General features: G+C 35.0%; 4 protein-coding genes across 9 annotated transcripts; 2 read left to right on the forward strand and 2 right to left on the reverse strand.

Moving 5' to 3' along the window:
* Nucleotides 1-1,264: 1,264 nt before the first annotated feature.
* LOC143183033 (methanethiol oxidase) lies at nucleotides 1,265-6,830 on the forward strand. Its single transcript, XM_076384407.1, has 8 exons — nucleotides 1,265-1,664; nucleotides 3,326-3,483; nucleotides 3,554-3,733; nucleotides 4,017-4,320; nucleotides 5,203-5,466; nucleotides 5,529-5,862; nucleotides 5,987-6,109; nucleotides 6,188-6,830. The coding sequence occupies exons 1-8, from the start codon at nucleotides 1,649-1,651 to the stop codon at nucleotides 6,234-6,236; spliced, it is 1,428 nt and encodes a 475-aa protein (XP_076240522.1). The 5' UTR covers nucleotides 1,265-1,648; the 3' UTR covers nucleotides 6,237-6,830.
* Nucleotides 6,831-7,532: 702 nt separating this feature from the next.
* On the forward strand, nucleotides 7,533-18,370 carry LOC143183863 (uncharacterized). Of its 6 annotated transcripts, none has more exons than XR_013002674.1 (5): nucleotides 7,533-8,157; nucleotides 8,244-8,369; nucleotides 8,450-10,040; nucleotides 12,507-12,675; nucleotides 18,290-18,370. XR_013002674.1 is itself a non-coding variant. In XM_076385628.1 (4 exons), the coding sequence occupies exons 1-3, from the start codon at nucleotides 8,005-8,007 to the stop codon at nucleotides 10,031-10,033; spliced, it is 1,863 nt and encodes a 620-aa protein (XP_076241743.1). In that variant the 5' UTR covers nucleotides 7,533-8,004; the 3' UTR covers nucleotides 10,034-10,040; nucleotides 12,507-12,794. The 6 variants fall into 6 exon arrangements, 2 of the variants coding, with proteins under 2 accessions (XP_076241743.1, XP_076241742.1); XR_013002675.1 differs by lacking the exon at nucleotides 18,290-18,370 and adding an exon at nucleotides 16,310-16,415; XR_013002673.1 differs by lacking the exon at nucleotides 18,290-18,370 and adding an exon at nucleotides 14,953-15,151.
* LOC143183290 (ornithine aminotransferase, mitochondrial) lies at nucleotides 10,194-12,312 on the reverse strand. The gene is made up of 5 exons (XM_076384815.1): nucleotides 11,940-12,312; nucleotides 11,540-11,844; nucleotides 10,765-10,965; nucleotides 10,453-10,678; nucleotides 10,194-10,363 (listed from the first exon to the last, which is right to left on the reverse strand). Exons 1-5 carry the CDS (start codon nucleotides 12,310-12,312, stop codon nucleotides 10,203-10,205), a joined length of 1,266 nt encoding a protein of 421 aa, XP_076240930.1. The 3' UTR covers nucleotides 10,194-10,202.
* On the reverse strand, nucleotides 13,357-16,481 carry LOC143183866 (ornithine aminotransferase, mitochondrial). The gene is made up of 3 exons (XM_076385636.1): nucleotides 16,198-16,481; nucleotides 14,933-15,263; nucleotides 13,357-14,289 (listed from the first exon to the last, which is right to left on the reverse strand). Exons 1-3 carry the CDS (start codon nucleotides 16,383-16,385, stop codon nucleotides 13,696-13,698), a joined length of 1,113 nt encoding a protein of 370 aa, XP_076241751.1. The 5' UTR covers nucleotides 16,386-16,481; the 3' UTR covers nucleotides 13,357-13,695.
* Nucleotides 18,371-18,380: the final 10 nt, after the last annotated feature.

Consider the following 18,380-nt stretch of genomic DNA (forward strand, 5'->3'; position numbering starts at 1 on the left):
AGCAAATTTTTCATATTATTTGCGAATCAGTTATATTTTTGCAGAACGAAGTACCTATTACTGATCACGCGAGTAACAGTATGTTTATTTGATGTAGGTATAATGTGTAAAACGTTTTGGTATTCATATACACTTTAAGCGTAAAAACATTCGTGACAGCCCATGTAGCATGGACACGGCTAAAAAACATCTTAAAGACATCTAATAAAGTTCTAAAAATTTCCAAACGACGTCTTTGAAACGTTTGAATAACTTCGAACAAATCGCAATGTCTTTAGGACGCTTTAAAAGATGTCTTAAAGACGTCCAAATTATATCTATAAGACATTCAGACAAAAAATGGACGCTTTTAAGACGTCTATGTAGTGTATCTTTAAGGTATATTATGAATGTAAACTTCAAAAGTCTGTAAAACGTACGCTACCGTTTTTAAGACGTCCAAATTATGTCGTATGATATTCAGGTATAAAATGGACATAAAATAAACATCTTTAAAACGTCGTGTGCTATCTAGAATACATTTGCTCAATTGTACTATACCTTGTACTATAATTGTAACTTTCAATGATAATTTTTAATTAACTTTTTTTGCGAAAAGACCTGCCAAGTACATTTTAGGTTTAATTTTTCAATTTATCTATGACTCCTAAAATGATGCTCATTTCGCAAATTTTCTAGAATTCACACTAAACTAATGTAGGTATTTGGCTTTATTCGATTGTAATACTTTGCATGATCGGAATAACTACAATTTCTGCAAATAAATGCCTTAGAGTTAGCATAAGTATCTAGGAATATGCTAAATTAACAATCACAAGACTACAATTTCACAGATGCATTGAAGTGCAAAAATAGAGCAAAAAAGTCCTAATACATTTTGTTGTATCTCTTAAAATTTAACTTTTATAAAGCTTGAAAGATTCGCGAACTATTTCCTACAAACATCTCGGATTTATTCATATCAAATACTACTGTACCAAACGTCGCAGCAGTATTCATATCAGACACTGCTACCGCAGCTTGATTGATTGAACAGTGCCACCACATTCTCCAATGAATATTCCTAAGTATAAAAAAAATCAGCATCTTCTGCGTTTAGAGTGTAGAGTTATTGGCGAGAGTCTCTCGCTTAGCATGTATTTTAATATGTTGGGACAAAAGTAGCAGAGTGGGGGTATCGCCTACCATTTGACTGGATTGCTTACGATATCCCCACTCTTCTATTTTTGTTCCAGCATATCGTAATACGTACATACTGTTCTCACTTTCGCCAGTCCATCCCCAATTCCCCATTGATTATCAGCACTCTTGATACACAGTGAAGTCTTGACGCGTAATGACGCATCTCTTAACAGTCACGTTCGCACGAGAAACGTTAGTTAACTGTTAACGCTCGAAATATATAGTATTTAATGATAAATAGTTCGTTTTATAAATGTATCGTTATCGCCGTTAGCCGTTCGGGAGTTCACTATCTTCGATTCTTCTTTTTTGTTTTATCTTTTCCCTCTTCCCCCTTCCCATGTTCCTCTCCGTTTCCCTCTTATCTTTTACGCTTTACACTTTCACATCTTTACCTCAATTTCTGTACTCGGTGTAACCGCTATTTGACTCGTCATTCGTCTATCGTGCAGAGTTGCTCGTGAAAATGTCGAAGAACAAAGGTAAGCTAATTGAATTTCTCAATTAAATCGATGAGTTGAAGAACTATGTCTGGATCCCAGAATCACAGTGTATTAAGTCACACAGAAAACAAGTGAACTCATAAATTCTGATTCTAAATATCTTAAAATGTGGTTTTACACTTGTACTGGCCTTCAATTCACCGATTTAATTCTACGTATCCCAGATAGCACAAATACATCTTAATAATGTCATAAAGACATCCGTGTAAACATTTAAGGCGTCCCAACGACGTCGGTAATATCCTGTGAACGTCGCAGACAGATTATGTGAACATCTATTCTTACAAAACGTGACATCTTTAAGAAATCTTCAAAACTTTATACAGATGTCTTAAGGTGATTTAAAAACATTTGTTCTAAACATTCAGAACGTCACACAAATATCGGTAATGTTTTACAAATGTCCTATACACCCTTCTGAACGCCTTATGTTACAAAATAGGATGTCTTTAAGACATCTTCAGTACGTCATACAAACATTTTAAAGATATCTTAACACATTGGATGCGAGGGCAATATATGTATCGAGTAGAAGATCAGGACTTGTAATAAATAAAAGACGTATGATACGTCTCCTAGATGTCTAAAAGACAATAATTTCAGACGTCTTTAATCAATTACATTTTTTAGACGTCTCAAAAATGTAAATTTAAAACACCTTTAAGACGTCCATGTCAGCATGTAACATGTAACATGCTTTTAAGATATCTTATGAACGTAAATTTCAGACGTTTCTAAGACATTCGTATGGTATCCCAGATAGCACACGACGTCTTGAAGACGTCTATTTTATGTTCATTTTATACCTGAACGTCTTACGACATAATTTAGACGTCTTAAAAACATCCATGAGCGTACATCTAAAAGACTTGCAAAGTTTACGTCTATAAAACGTCTTAAAGACACACTACATGGACGTCCTAAAGACTTACGCTTTTGGACGTCTTAAAAACGTCTAATTTTTGACTGAACGTCTTATATACGTAATTTGGACGTCCTTAAAACGCCTTATAAATGTTTTTTAAGACATCCTAAAGTCATACTGATTTGTAACATCAGACGTCTCAAAGTCGTCTTTTAGACATTTTTAGGACTTTACTGGATGCTTTTAAAACATTTTTAAGATGTCTATGTGCTATTTGGGATAACTTAAAAACGTTTTAAAAACATCCAGTAAAGTCCTAAAAATGTCCAAAAGACGACTGTGAGACGTCCGATGTTACAAATCAGTATGTCTTTAGGACGTCTTAAGAAACATTTGTAAGACGTTTTAAGGACGTCTAAATTACGTATATAAGACGTTCAGACAAAAATTAGACGTTGTTAAGACGTTCAAAAGCGTAAGTCTTTAGGACGTCCATGTAGTCTGTCTTTAAGACGTTTTATAGACGTAAATTTTGCAAATCTTTAAAATGTACGCTCATGGATGTTTTTAAGACGTCTAAATTATGTCGTAAGACGTTCAGGCATAAAATGAACATAAAATAGACGTCTTCAAGACGTCGTGTGCTATCTGGGATTTGGGTAGGACGCTCAGGCATAAAATGGATGTAAAATGGACGTCTTCAAGACATCGTGCGCTATCTGGGATGTTAATTCATTGATTATGATTATTACATATTAATCGTTGAACGTTTTAGATTGTTGCAGTGGCCCTGGCTACAAATCGCCGAAAGCAGCGATGCTAGAGGGTCCTCGAGAAAAACTCATGTATGTTGTCGGTATTCACACGGACCCGAATAAACCAGACGTTTTGTGCACTGTAGACGTGGACCCTGAAAGTCCCGATTACTGCAAGGTATATCTTATTGACTCGTGAAAATAACTCAATTTTTCATTATACACGTTATGCGTTTATCACGTAACAGATTATTCATAAACTGCGAATGCTTCACGTTGGCGATGAGCTACATCATTCTGGTTGGAACATTTGTAGTAGCTGTCATGGCCAGCCACGAAAACGGAACATTTTGGTTCTTCCGTGCTTCATGTCCGACCGCGTTTACTTTATCGATACGACGAACGCACGAGCACCGTCTATAAAAAAGGTTCAGATAAGTACTATTAAAATAGCAAGACTGTAACGCTACAATACATAAGGGTACTTACTTATTTTTGTAAAACTGAGGAATATTTTTTTTATTTATGTTACTTACTAACATGTAAGATAAAAAAAAACATTATACTTTTAATAGTATTTGCTTTTTTTATAAGTGATTTTAATGCCAAAACACAGAAATAGGAACGAACACAAAAATATGGATAAGTACTCTAGTTAGTCAGTGTACTGGCTTACAATGACTTCTTAATTTACTTTATCTCGTTCTTAAGGTACTGGAGCCAGAAGAGATACACAGTCATGGAGTCACCACTTTGCATACTAGCCATTGCGCGCCTAGTGGAGAAATTATGATTTCTACTTTGGGTAAACCGAACGGCGATGCCCAGGGCGAGTTCCTTTGCATCGATGCTGAATCGTTGGAGGTGAAGGGCACGTGGACAGTAGGCGAGAAAAAGGCAAAATTCGGTTATGATTTCTGGTACCAGCCATATCATGATACTCTCGTTTCTAGTGAATGGGGTTTGCCAAAAGCCTTTCAAAAAGGCTATGACGCTTCAAGCAGTTCTAATCCCGGTTGGTACATACATCGCATAGAGTAAGAGTGTCAATTACTGTATCCCCCCTTTTATATTCATGTATAGGGTGTCCCAAAACTGGTGGTACATGCGGAAAGCTAGCGATGCGACATGAAAAAAGAAATCGAAAATACAGAATAAACTTTTTTAATATTGTGCTTCGTTTTCGAAAAAATTGAGTTTGAATTATGATCGGGTACGGAAGTATAAGTTTGAGTGCTTGAAGGGTACACGGGGTAAGGAAGCACTCTCAGTCTGACCACTGACTGTCTCTACGGTACGCTAAAAGTATTTGCTTTTCCCCGTTTACCCTCAAATATCAGAAACTCTATTTAATTCGGTACACTTGTGCTCGGTCAAAATTTAAAGTCAGTTTTCTCGAAAACGAAGCGTAATATCAAAAAATTTTATTCCACATTTTCGTTTTATTTTTTCACGTGGAATCACCCCTTTTTTGCTTGTACCACCAGTTCTGGAACACCCTGTATAGCAAGATGTAGCACTATTAAATTGAAAATTAAAATATTTTTAGTTAATAAAAATACTTTCATAAGGAATTTTTTAAGCACTTTCATAAATGCTTCAAATGAATTATGTGACCAACATAATTTTCGTTAGATAATTCTATTTTTGTCGCCAATTTTACTAGTTTAGTATACATATAATTGTTTCTAAGTTCGCAAATATTTTTTTGCTTTTCCGAAAAAATATATTTCTTTAAGTTTGAAATACATCTGCGATATGTTACTGCCTATTATCACTAGATTCGTGACCTATAATCTTATGATAAGTATGATTACCAATTTCTGTTCTCTTCTACTTCCTAAATAACATATCTTTAGTTTTTAAATTAGCTTTTTCAGTTAGTTCTCTGTTATAGATGTTTATGGCAGAAGTTTGAATTTCTACTCGTGGAGCGAAAAGAAGTTGAAACAAGTGGTAAACTTGGGCGATGATGGAATTGCACCGCTCGAAGTAAGGTTCCTTCATGACCCAAAAGCGAGTGAGGGATTCGTTGGTTGTGCGGTCACTTCAACTATTTACAGATTTTACAAGCCTCCAAAGAGTTTAGAATGGCATGTCGAAAAAGTTATCCAAGTTCCTCCTAAACAAGTCGAGGGTTGGCTTTTGCCGCAAATGTCAGGTGCAGATACATATGAATGACAATCGAATTGCTAACAGCTTTGACCATCTATTTTTCCTTAGGAACGATAACTGATATTTTGATCAGTCTTGACGACAAGTATCTCTATTTCTCCAACTGGCTTCACGGAGACATTAGACAATATGATATTTCTGATAGGAAGCATCCAAAATTGACTGGTCAGATTTTCCTCGGTGGTTCAATTTTAAATGACTCTAAGGTTCGTGTGCTACAAGATGAGGAGCTGACCGAACAACCGAGTCCTGTTTACATAAAAGGTCGTCGACTTTACGGTTCACCCCAGATGCTTCAATTAAGTCTTGATGGAAAACGTTTATACGTGACTAATTCCATTTTCAAACCGTGGGACCAACAATTCTACCCTGAGCATGTCAAGTAAATACAATTCGTATTTTCATTCTGTATTTTTTCTCAATTTCATAATTTGTCAACCTATTGTTTATCTTAATACAATTTCATGGTAATCAAGAAATTAACCCATATGCATGCAATTATATAGGAACGGGTCGATTATGGCAAAATTAGATGTAGACACAGAAAATGGCGGCTTAAAACTCGATGATCAATTTTTAGTAGATTTTGGTGCAGATAAAGATGATATTTTACTTGCACACGAAATGCGGTAGGTGTTCTTTTTATTTTTTGATGCTAGGTATCACAAGTTTCTTTTGTTAATTAATATTTACAATTTTTATTTCAGCTATCCGGGAGGCGATTGTACATCTGATATATGGCTAGCGGAGAATTAATCAATTCATTAATAACTGAAAGCTACTTTCAATCAAGATCAGCATTCCCTATGAGCTATATTTCTTTCTACAATGCATACTACGAACTTTTTGTTTGACACGAGTAAATCTTTATTATGTAATGCATTTTGTATTCGGTGTTATAACAAAGACTACTATATATTTTTGATATCGCTTATTATATAGTGTACATTTCATACCAATTCTTTATTTACTTTATTATTATTATAATGAATGTAGGACTAATGAGCAACCAGATAAGATCTCTCATAGGGTTTACATGATATTGTTTAAAATACCGATTTCATGAAAAATCAGTTTTATTGTTCCTTCTATATGTTTATGATGAACGCCTACACATGCCGTAAATATCTGTAGAATACTCGGCTACAAGTAGAAGAAAATTAAAAATTCTAATAAAATTGCAATTGAATTTTCTTAGTTATGTATATCAAATCCGCCTAACACTCGACAAACTACCACTGTCATTAGTACAAAGTGTCTAAGGAATCAAACTATATACAAAATATACATATATGTATAGATATAGAGAAAATAATTTCAATTGATTAATTTTATTAAAACAATAATAAACCGTACACATAGTCCACAGACCAATTACAATAGTATCAGTGCAGTATTAAGTATATTTATATAAAAAACTGTTTAGAGTTAACAGTAATTGCCATTTGCATTAGAGTTGCTCGTCAATCGTTTCCAATTAAAATCTGTCAGAGAACACTGCCATAATATTTGCGGTTGTAAGGCAAAATTACCTATGTCATATTTTCAAAGATTCGAGTTGAGAATTTAATTGACATCTAAAATATAGAATTTATTTAGAAAGACAAAAGGGCATTAAAAAAATGATTTCATAAAATAAGGAAATTTTGAAATAAGGAATCAAGAAAACACAGGACTATAAGATAGTAATATTGAAGTTGAAAACTTTAAATGCCAGTATCTTAAAAACAAAAATATGTTATTTAGGTCGTTCTGCCTTGCAACCACAGATATGTGGACTAGGTTGTGAGCTGCCAACCTGCAGCTGCATTAACATAATTCTGTGCCACTTTTATGTAAAATGTTTGACGACAGGTATCGGAAATTTTAAGGGGTAAATCTACATCTAAAATAAGACGAAAATGAGAATCAAAGGAAATTGCATTTTATTTCATTTCCAAATTATTACTTATTGAAAAAACACTTAGAATTTCGAATACGCGTACAATGTGTCCGACTCGGAACTTATTCTACTGACTTCGCTATGCCTGACGCAATGTAACGTATAAATAATCCACACCGACAGTAGAATAAGTTCTAAGTCAGACATATTTCACGCGAATTTTAGATCTACATCGATTAGTAACTCTAAGACGAAGCTGTAAACGCAATTTCATCATTGTAAATTTTCGTCCTATTTTTACATGTAGAATCGCCTCTTAAAATTTTTAACACCTGTATCGAGTACTTCGTATAACGATTCACTCGGCATAGTTGTTTAGTGGTTTGATCTGACCTGAAAAATTCACTTAAATCGTAAAGTGTAACGCAGAATCCCACGAAGTGGCTTGTGCTCTCTGCGTTAAAAAACAATAAAACGATATCTAAACAATTTAGATATCGTAATCACAAGCAATTCAACAATGAAAGTTGATACAATCAGCAAACTCGTCTGTTGACAGTTTATAAATGTCAAAACAAAATTCTAACCTAAAAGTTGTGACAACCACGTCTGATTGTTGCAGTTTATTGTCAAAGCTTTACAATGTTTATTGTTACTAAAGAAATAGACAGCGAAAATATCGGCAAATTATGTCGTACATGTTTAAGAGAGGATGGCGATAAAATGGTTTGTTTGTTCGTGGGACCAGCAGGATCCTCTCTTGCTGCAAAGCTGAGATCTCTCTCGTGCTTAGAAGTAATAAATACTTTCATCGAGTTCACTGCATTATTAACGTGATTTCAATATTTAATTTGATACTTGTCAAATGTATATTTGACTAGGTTTGGCAAGGTGATGGTCTTCCAGAAAAAATGTGTGATCGTTGTGTAACCAGAGCAGAATCTGCCTTATTATATAGAGAACAATGTCGTGCAGCAGATAGGGCACTGAGGCAAGCTGCTTTAAAGGTATAATCAAATCTTTGTAGCACATATCTTTGAAATAAGTTTGTATATGTTAAATATTATAATATAGATTAATTTCATAGGTGTCTAGTTTAACATCGTATTCAACAGTTCCTGGATGTAAATTATATCAGCAGAACCAAGGCTTTGTACCAATTCAGAATTCTCATAAACCCCTTAAATGCATAGAATGCGGAGCTGTATTTTCCAGTTATCAAGAACTATGCACTCATAGCAGACTGCATTTGCCTTTCATACAGGACAACATACCTATGCAACATATGCACATAGTTGAATCTCAAAATCCTTATCTTAATTTCAATTTCAGTCACTTGAGTTCAAATTTAACTAGTGATAATGTTCAAAATACACAGTTATCCCCTCTGATTCGATCAAACATGATGCAAATGATTCCAACGAATGGAGAAGATCCTAGTCGTGCTGCTTGTGCTCTACACTGTTCATTATGCAATCATACTTTCACTAATAGAACTCAGTTAATAAGTCATAACATGGCACACAGCACAGAAAATATAGAAATATCTTGTGACAATGAAAATATAGATATCTGTGATAATTCCAATCAAGTACCTCAGAATTTAAGCTATGAAAGATCCATCAACTCTGTAGAGAACTCTATTCAGAATCTATCTTATCAGCGTTCCACGACGACTGATAACAACGAGATACAAAATTTAAACTTTTCTGAGAACATAGATTTAGAAGAAGTTCAAAGTAACAGTCCCCAACGTGTATCAAATTCATTTGCAAAGAGTCTGGAGCGTACAGATAACAGAGAAGATATTAATAGATATCGTCTATGTCTTCCGAACCTCAACTACAAACAACAAATTGAAGAAGAAAATTCAGAAGACGTGCATTCTAAGAAGTACAAATGCGAAATATGCCTAAGATTATTTTCTCAGAAATCGAAGTTAGTAACACATCAGTTATCGCATTCTGGCCAACAACCATTTAAGTGCCACACATGTGAGAAAGCTTACTCTTCCAAGAGCAAATTAAACGCGCATTTGCGTTTGCATACGAAAACCAATGTACATCAATGCAAAATATGCGATAAAGTATTCTCTTATCCGTCATATCTCCAGGAACATTTAAAAAGTCATAATCAAGATTCCAACGCGAGAAATGAGGATAAAAATTTTGAATGTATTACGTGTAAAAAAAGATTCCGCCTCTTAAAGAATCTTAGAGTTCATGAGAGGCTTCACACAGGGAAAGGTTTGCTGCAATGCGAGATATGTGACAAAAGATTCAGTCAAAGCTATAATTTAAAGGTTCACGTGCGAACGCACAAAGCAACTAAGTTACATAAGTGCGAGTATTGTAATAAATGTTTCGTTCAGAAGGGCAATTTGGTAGAACACCTGCGAATTCACACCAAAGTGAAACCCTTCGAATGCAAAGTATGCGGAAAATGTTTTTCACAGTCGAGTCACTTGAAGAATCACGAAGCCTCGCACACGTCTCTCAGACAACACCAATGTCGATTATGCGGGAAACGATTCAAATTAGCAAATCACCTAAAGAGACATTTATCTCTGCATACTGGCGCTAAAGCATACAAATGTAACAAGTGTAATCAGCTGTTCTCCCAGGCATTTAGTCTAACGAGGCATTTAAAAAGACATGAATCACACTTATAAGTAGTAGGTATGTGTATTTTATATCTAGTGTCAAAAAATACATTTTCTGTACACTATTTGACATGTTGCTTTGTATTGTTTTACCTATATTTAGTCTCGTCAATATTTCAATACTTAAATAGTAAACTTGATTGGAAGACACATGTGTTAAAGAAAATAGGATACAATTTCATTTGTAATTCTTAAGAACGGTAGTTATAATATTCAATCCTTCTCTAAGTTGTTCCTCCGTGATCGTAAGCGGCGGGGATATCCTCAATATCTGCCCATGAGCTGGTCTGCTTAGCAGACCTGCTTCCTTCAGTTTCAAACATACATCCCAACCTTCAGCTAAATCTAAAAACGCAATTAAATTACTAATAATAAATTCGTCATGGACTTCATTTCATATTTTTATTCTGATTATTTTAAACAAGTACCTTTGTTAATTACTAGACCAGCCAACAAACCGCGACCTCGGAATTCTGTTGCTATATCTTTTGGAAGCTTTTGTAACTCCTGCCGTACAATTTCTCCAAGTTTCCTCGCATTTTCCGCAAGATTTTCCTCTTCCAAAACTTTCACCGCCTCTAAGGCAACCTTGTGTCCAAGTGGACTTCCGCCAAAAGTACTACCATGTGAGCCAGTCTCCAGACAGAGCATTATCTGACGGTTTTCATGAGTTAGAAAGGTAATTTATGAAAAATATAACAATTCCTGTAACTGACAGTGCAGTTAATTTAAGTAATTACCTCATCGTCAGCCAGGATCCCAGAAACGGGGTAAAATCCTCCAGACAGAGCTTTCCCTAAAATGAGGATATCCGGCCTCTGATTTTCATAGTTCACCGCCAATCGTTTTCCTGTTCTGCCCAAGCCAGTCTGCACCTCATCAGCGATCCACAGAACATTGTACTTGGTACACAAATCTCGTACTCCTTTTAAGTAGCCATCCTATAAAAATAGAGTTCAAAATTGTTAGCAATCATTCTACGATTTAAATACGCTTATAAGACAACTGGACTTAAATTACATAGTTTTGTTATCGAGATATTGATGTTTAAATTTGTTCATCCTTAATATTGTCTTATGGACTTGTGTCTTTTTGAATCTTTATTTGTAATTAAACAATAAATTCTTTTCTCAAATAGCACACAATGTCTTGAAAACGTCTATTTTATGTCCATTTTATGCCTGAATGTCTTACGACATAATTTGGACGTTTTGAAAACATCCAACAGCACACGTCTTAAAGATTTGCAAAATTTACGTACATAATACGTTTTAAAAACACACTATATGGATGTCTTAAAGATGTCTATTTATTGTTTGAACGTTTTATAGACATAATTTGGACGTCTTTAAGACGTCTCTGTGCTATATGTGTTAATACTCTTTCTTATTTCTAAAAATATAAATTCTATATTCTAGACCTAAATTAAAGTCTTAACTCGACTGTTTAAAAGTATGCCATAGATTGTTTTACTTTACAGCTACTGATACGACACTAAACAAAAAGCAAACTTACGCTAGGTATATTAACCCCCGCTTCTCCCTGAATCGGTTCCATCATGAAAGCACAAACCGTCGGATCCTCTTTGAATTTCTGTTCCAACGCTTTAAGGTCGTTGTAAGGCACCTTGTCGAACCGTGGCACATAAGGCCCAAAATCCGTGTAACAGTTGGGATCCGTCGAGGCTGATAATGCAGCAATAGAACGTCCCCAGAAATTTCCCTTTGCAAAGACAACTGTCGCCTGTTCTTTTGGTATCTTCTTCACTCGATATCCCCAACGCCTAGCCACCTTGATGGCAGTATCTCCACCTTCAACTCCTGCAACAATGGTCGTGAACGTAACATTCTTCCTCTATACAAATCCAGTTGAAATTATTTTGTTCTGATCATTCTAGTCCTCTTTGCATTCATACCAGTGTTCATGGGCAGAAATCTGTCCCATCCTAAAAGCTTGGTCAGGTATTCGCCCAATTCACCGTGAGGCTCTGAATAAAAAGCTCTGGATGTGTGGGTCAGCTTGCCAACTTGCTCTTGCATCACTTTCACTAAACGCGGGTGACAGTGACCTTGATTGACAGTAGAGAAACCTGCCAGGAAGTCTAGGTAACGCTTTCCCTCATTGTCCCACAAAAATACACCTTCGCCCCTGGTAAGAACCACCGGAAGAGGCTTAAAATGTTTACCTCCGAACTTGTCGTCACGATCAATGAGTTCCTGCGTGCTTAGAAATCGTTTGAACCCGAGTTCCTGTTTTCGATTAACTATTCTCAATCTAGCTGGCTGCATTATTATTAATTTATAATAGTAGATGAGATAGAAAAAAAAGTGTTAGTTAAAACAAGGGACGATAGAGTTGTACTAATGCGAGATAATATACTGTGAATTCATTGTGAATCTTTCCATTTATATTGTCATGAAAAGAATGGTAGGGGAGCTTATTGCTTGTTTACACGAAATATTTTTTCTTATACTGTTGATAGGCTCAAGAAGATTTAGAATGAATTCTTCAGTGTGCAACCGAAGAAGTGCTATCTGATAATGAAAAGGTAGGGGTGCGGTGGTTATTGCGGCGCCAACATTCTAAAGCAAACGAAAAACAGCAAACAGTGTATCAAACTAACACGATACAACTGGAAAACAATGCAAAAAGTGAGTATCAACTTACTTAGTTTTAATCTTCAACGAATTACTAGCAAATTAAAACAGGTGCAGGTGGTCACAAAAATATACAACCAGACATATAAAATTATACATATAGCAATAAAGAGAAAAATAATTTGAAATGTATATTTAAGAAATCTTTAATAGATACTTGAAAAATATTAGTAATAAATACATGAAGGTCTATTGTTGTATTAGGATAGCCGAATATTTTGTGACCAACTGTACATTGTTCAATCAACTCTTAACACGGGCGTTAACACATCACTTATACGTAATCATTAGTAACTAATTAGATTTTATCAATTTAAAATTGCAAAAGGTCCAATCAAAAATTTCTAATAATGGTTATACGAAAAAATGTGTTAACACATGCATACTTTGATAATAATGAATATCTTTAATATTGATGAAAAGATGGATTATGGAACTCATAATCAAAAGAATTATGCGATAAAATAAGTCGTTCAGCTCTTATCATTTATTTACTATCTTCTTGTCAGTCTCATTGTTAATACTTGATAGCATAAAATTCATCATAAATTGACTTAATATGTCGTATTTTTCGCAAAGACGTACTAATGATATCCTAAGACAAATTGATTCTTAGTTGCAAGTTCAAACATTTGCCCTTGCAAAGACGCGATATTGTTCAGTTCGGATGGATGTCTGACGTCTTAGATAACATCGATCGCAGAATGTAGAATAGAATTCATATCACACTATGCTATTAATAACCAACTTTGTAATCAATTGGCCAATTTTTCTCCCTCTATAATATCACAACAAAACTATTGTTTATTGAATCATATGTATAATAGAATTTGGTAAAGCAAACATCAATTTATTCAAAATGAGTTTATTTACAAAATCATTCGCACCCTATAGCAAAGACCTTCTTAAATTACAAATCCTATCAGCTCATGAGCAGAGTTTCCTGTGTTGATCAGAAGTAAAAGTAACTTTTTGCTCCTAATCATTTAAAAAGTAGAAAAAAACCTTATCCTATTATTTTACATAATCAATAATAGTTTTAACGATGATATCTGCACATTCTTGTATTTGCGGCTCGGTGATAACTAACGGCGGCGCCAATCTGATGATATGCCCATGCGTTGGTTTTGCGAGCAAACCTGCATCCTTCAGTTTCAGACAGATTTTCATAGCATCGAATTTCTCGTTAATAACGATAGCGTTGAGCAATCCCTTGCCTCTGACCAAACTGACGACGTCCTCCGGTAGTTTTCTTAGTTCTTCTCTCAAAATATTACCTAGCTTGTACGCATTTTCTGCCAATTTTTCCTCTTCGAGAACTCGAATAGCTTCTAAAGCAATCTTGCATCCCAGAGGGTTGCCACCGTAAGTGGAACCATGTTCGCCTGGTTTTATGGCCAACATCACGGGATCATTAGCTAGTATGCCGGAAACTGGGTAGAAACCACCCGAAAGAGCTTTTCCCAATATCAGGATATCTGGTTTCACGTTCTCATAATCTACCGCCAATCGTTTTCCAGTTCTAGCCAAGCCAGTTTGCACCTCATCCGCTATCCAGAGAACGTTGTGCTTACTACACAGCTCTCTAACTCCTTTCAAGTAACCGTCCTGAGAAATTTGGAAAATTGAGCATTTTTACAAAGAAATATTTTGCAAACGCAATAGAATCTCTGTGTTTTTATCTAATTGTTTCTATCTAATAAACATGAAGGAATATTAACTGTGCACGTACGAGTGTAGAAAATTAAAACTTAATTATAGAAATTCTATCGAGACTATAGAATCGACAGTCAAAATTCTCAGCTCTGAACTCCGACTTTGACTCTACGACCCTGAATTCTACTATATTTTAAATTAATATTAACAAGGAACATCACTTCCATGTCGTCTTCCGATTTTGATAAAATTTGATATACAAGTAGTGAAAAATATTAGACATGTGTTTTTTAGCTCTTGAAATTTATGTTTAATGGATGAGCCCCCCCCCCCCCCCCCCCCCAAGTTGGGATGAAAAATATATTTTTCGTTATACTAATACAAGTAGAAAAAAATAGTATATATACAAAATGCGTGATTTTTTATAAGCAATAAGATGACGTAAACGAAATTCGAGATATTTACGAAAATGTAATATCCACCTCAACTTTGGAGGATGGTTTTCACCCCACAAACATGAATATCAATACTACTCGCATACCAAGTTCCATCAAAATCGGAAGATAATACTAAAATGATGTCCCTTGTAAAATACCTTTGGCACTACTACGCCAGCTTCGCCTTGTATGGGCTCCACCATGAAAGCGCAAACATTAGGGTCAGCCAGGGCCTTATCAAGTGCTGCAAGATCATTGTAAGGAATGAGCTCGAAGCCAGGCATGAAAGGCCCGAAGCCACCGTAGCTACTCGGATCCGTGCTCGAAGATACAGCGCTCATGGTTCTTCCCCAGAAATTGCCCTCTACGAAGATGATTTTCGCCTGATACTGCGGTATATTCTTGCATGTGTAACCCCATTTACGCGCTAGTTTGCACGCGGTCTCACCACCCTCCACCCCAGTGTTCATGGGTAGCCACTTGTCATAGCTAATAAACAATTTTCCAAATACATACATGAGTGCATAAATTATTTTCGCTACAAATTAGGGTAACTCTACAATTTAGTGACTTCTCCCAATTTTGACTATTTGGTTCCAGTATTTTTTTAGGAACTTTATTTCATCACTGAAAGAGAAGAAATCAGTAGGGAGAACTCAAGGAAATGCTATATTTGATGATCTTGAAATAAAATGAACTGTTTAAAATTGGGAATCTGTGTGGTATGTTGGGTTAACACTGGATGATGTGTAGGGAGATATGAGGTGTGTCAAATACGAAAATGAAATATAAAAATATCCCTGCTGTGACAGAAATTACAATAATAGAATTATATAATTGTCTCAATCTTCCCAATTTAAACTTCATTTAGACCACCAAAATTGTAAAAAGTATTAACATCACTCAGTATTAACCACGCAGGCAACTATGTACTCACGCACACCATCTACCATCCAGTATTAATCACACACCCAATAAAGTGTTTTACGAATATCTCGGAAACTGAAGCCAAACAGCGCGGTGATTATACAAATGTACAAACGTGTAAGGAAAGATTATTCAAAATGTTGACTTTGACAACATATTTCAATACGTATATTGATTAAGTGTATTCTCCCGCATACTATAATAATTACCCAAAAATTAAAAACATTAACATTTTGGTTACCAAATAACAAAAAGTAGGTATATTAATTTCTGGAACTCCTCCGATTGATTTCTTGTTTCAGTAATAAAATAAAGGTTTTAGTATGAAATTGGGAAAAGTCACTAAACTGCAGAATTACCGACATTAAAAACTACGTTCTATACATATCAACGTTATTACCAGCATATGTTTAACAGAGATTGAAATAGACACGAATAACGAACATAGATAACAAGTAACGAACATAGATACCGAGCGGTCGGAAAATGATTTTACCCGAAAAGGTTTGTGATGTATTCCTCAAACTCGCCCAAAACATCGGAATAAAAGGCCCTCGAGGTCAACGTCAGGACCTTAGCCTGGTCAATCAAAGCCTTGTAAATTCTAGGATGACAGTGTCCTTGATTGACAGCGGAGTAAGCGCTAAGGAAATCAAAGTATCGTTTCCCTTCGACATCCCACATGAAAACACCCTCAGCCTTGCATAATGCCACCGGAAGAGGATGATAGTTATGAGCGCCATACTTGGACTCACGCTCGAAGACATCCTGCGATGTGATCGTCCGACAGTTCTTTTCGCCCTACGATCATAGTTCGTGCGTATAGTCTCCGAAAAGCCGTTCGACTACCTTTGCTTTTACTGCTTTTATTACCTGACTGAACAGGTTCAATAGTTTTCCTCTAGAGATTCCACTCGTTTTGCGGAGCATACTTCTCGCTAAAGGTTCCATCCTTTTGAGTTAACTCGTTAATCTATGAGAAATAAAGCATAAAGTGTCGTTTTTGTGAATCATTGGAATAATTAAAATACAAATCTTCTCGATATAAACTCGTCACTTTGCATTTTATTTATTTCTTCTATTTTCTTTCAATCTCAGTTTTGATGTTAACATATAAAACAGCTTCAAAAAGATGCTTCTTTTTCTGTGTAAGAATCTTATTTTCACAGAGCTGCGAGCTCATAGCGTGTAAATATTATTATTATAGCTGTATCTGATGGAAACCGAAAAGAAAAAGTAACAATGAAAGTAGGCGTTTAATGATAATAGAATTAGATCACAGGAATTTAATTTGCTAGGATCTACTGTATCACGCGACTGTGTTTCATTACTATTTTGAGAAGTGTGTTACGCTTATCTAAGATCTCTTAATAAGGCGGATCTAATTCGCAAAGTGCATGCAACTCGTTTAATGATGAATGATGGAAAAAACAATATTATCAGCAAGAGTATTAGCATTTACCATGTAAAAAATTATCGCGACTGCGATAATTACCTTCTTGTGGAAATCGATGAGCTCTCGTGATTAATTCCCTGAATCCAAGTTTCTTCTCTTCCTGTTCTTTTCTCACAATGAACGACACAAGTCTCACCGACTTTCTCACGCTGATCAGACTTCCGAGTAGAAGAAGCGAGCAATTTCGGAAGAACACAGAGTAACACTAAATGCTTCTCCGTACAACTAATCTTGCCGCGTGTTCGTTCCTGTTCTATGCACGCAGACGCGTCACGGAATGCTTATATCGAAGATAAGAAGACTGATATAATTGTAGTGACTATCGAAACTGATTATTCCCCCTGCTAAAATCTAAAATCTTTGGCTATTTGTATTCCAAAATAAACACGATAAGCCAGGACTGAGTCTCGCAAACTATCACTAAATTTTCTGTGAATAATCATTTTACTGATATTGATAAATTAGAAAATTAATTGGATTACAGAGAAAAATTGTAATAGATTCAAAGTTATTATTAAATTTGTATAACCTATGTAAATATAGATTACATACTTAAGAAGTTTTTATCAGTAATATCGACAGGCCACCGATGTGTCTTATCGACAAATGTAAAAGTAATATAGTATCGGGTGAGAGTTATGTATATGGAAATACCCATGAACGAACAAGGTACATTATTATTATTTTAGCACTTCATACTTTCAATGCAACTTCATAATAAATTTACCTATTCTTATATAATAGACTCAATTAATTCTCATTTATAGAGCACGGTGAGACAATCTGATCAAAAAATTCTAATATTCTGCCTATTTACTTTTTTATTATTAAATTGAGTTACTTTAACTTTATTTGCTTCATGTATTTTATAAATCCAAATTCACTTTTTTCAGAAATATTTAGAAACTCTACGATACCTACTCACTTATTATGAAATTAAACACAACATTTATATACCCACCATAATACCGACAATATACATTTTGGGAAAGATAGAGAAGGTCTTATATCCAAACATGCTGAAAAAAGTTAAATTGTTTCATTAATTTCCATATTTCTAATTTACTTTCTTTAAATTAAATTAGTTATATATTACATGAAACTATAGGATGCATGTTTATATCAATTCCAGGGTTAAAATTAAAATTCTACATAAAGAACTTTTCGATATGCCTACATTGTAAACATTCTAAACTTTTCGCGCCAATTTTTCCCGCTAAATT

Source organism: Calliopsis andreniformis, chromosome 9 (genome assembly GCF_051401765.1).
Source record: "Calliopsis andreniformis isolate RMS-2024a chromosome 9, iyCalAndr_principal, whole genome shotgun sequence".
Lineage (NCBI taxonomy): Eukaryota > Metazoa > Arthropoda > Insecta > Hymenoptera > Andrenidae > Calliopsis > Calliopsis andreniformis.

Bases quoted from the DNA above. Each gene is read 5' to 3' on its own strand.
- LOC143183033 (XM_076384407.1), top strand. The intron at 3,484-3,553 runs GTATATCTTATT...ATCACGTAACAG, and splicing joins AAAGTCCCGATTACTGCAAG to ATTATTCATAAACTGCGAAT. The intron at 5,863-5,986 runs GTAAATACAATT...GCAATTATATAG, and splicing joins TTCTACCCTGAGCATGTCAA to GAACGGGTCGATTATGGCAA.
- LOC143183863 (XM_076385628.1), top strand. From the start codon at position 8,005: ATGTTTATTGTTACTAAAGAAATAGACAGCGAAAATATCGGCAAATTA. The intron at 8,158-8,243 runs GTAATAAATACT...ATATTTGACTAG, and splicing joins GATCTCTCTCGTGCTTAGAA to GTTTGGCAAGGTGATGGTCT. The intron at 8,370-8,449 runs GTATAATCAAAT...TTAATTTCATAG, and splicing joins TGAGGCAAGCTGCTTTAAAG to GTGTCTAGTTTAACATCGTA.
- LOC143183290 (XM_076384815.1), bottom strand. From the start codon at position 12,312: ATGCAGCCAGCTAGATTGAGAATAGTTAATCGAAAACAGGAACTCGGG. The intron at 11,845-11,939 runs GTATGAATGCAA...CCATTGTTGCAG, and splicing joins ATTTCTGCCCATGAACACTG to GAGTTGAAGGTGGAGATACT. The intron at 10,364-10,452 runs GTACTTGTTTAA...TTTTAGATTTAG, and splicing joins TGGTCTAGTAATTAACAAAG to CTGAAGGTTGGGATGTATGT.
- LOC143183866 (XM_076385636.1), bottom strand. From the start codon at position 16,385: ATGTGGGATGTCGAAGGGAAACGATACTTTGATTTCCTTAGCGCTTAC. The intron at 15,264-16,197 runs GTAAAATCATTT...ATTGTTTATTAG, and splicing joins TACATCACAAACCTTTTCGG to CTATGACAAGTGGCTACCCA. The intron at 14,290-14,932 runs GTATTTTACAAG...CAAATTTCTCAG, and splicing joins CTGGCGTAGTAGTGCCAAAG to GACGGTTACTTGAAAGGAGT.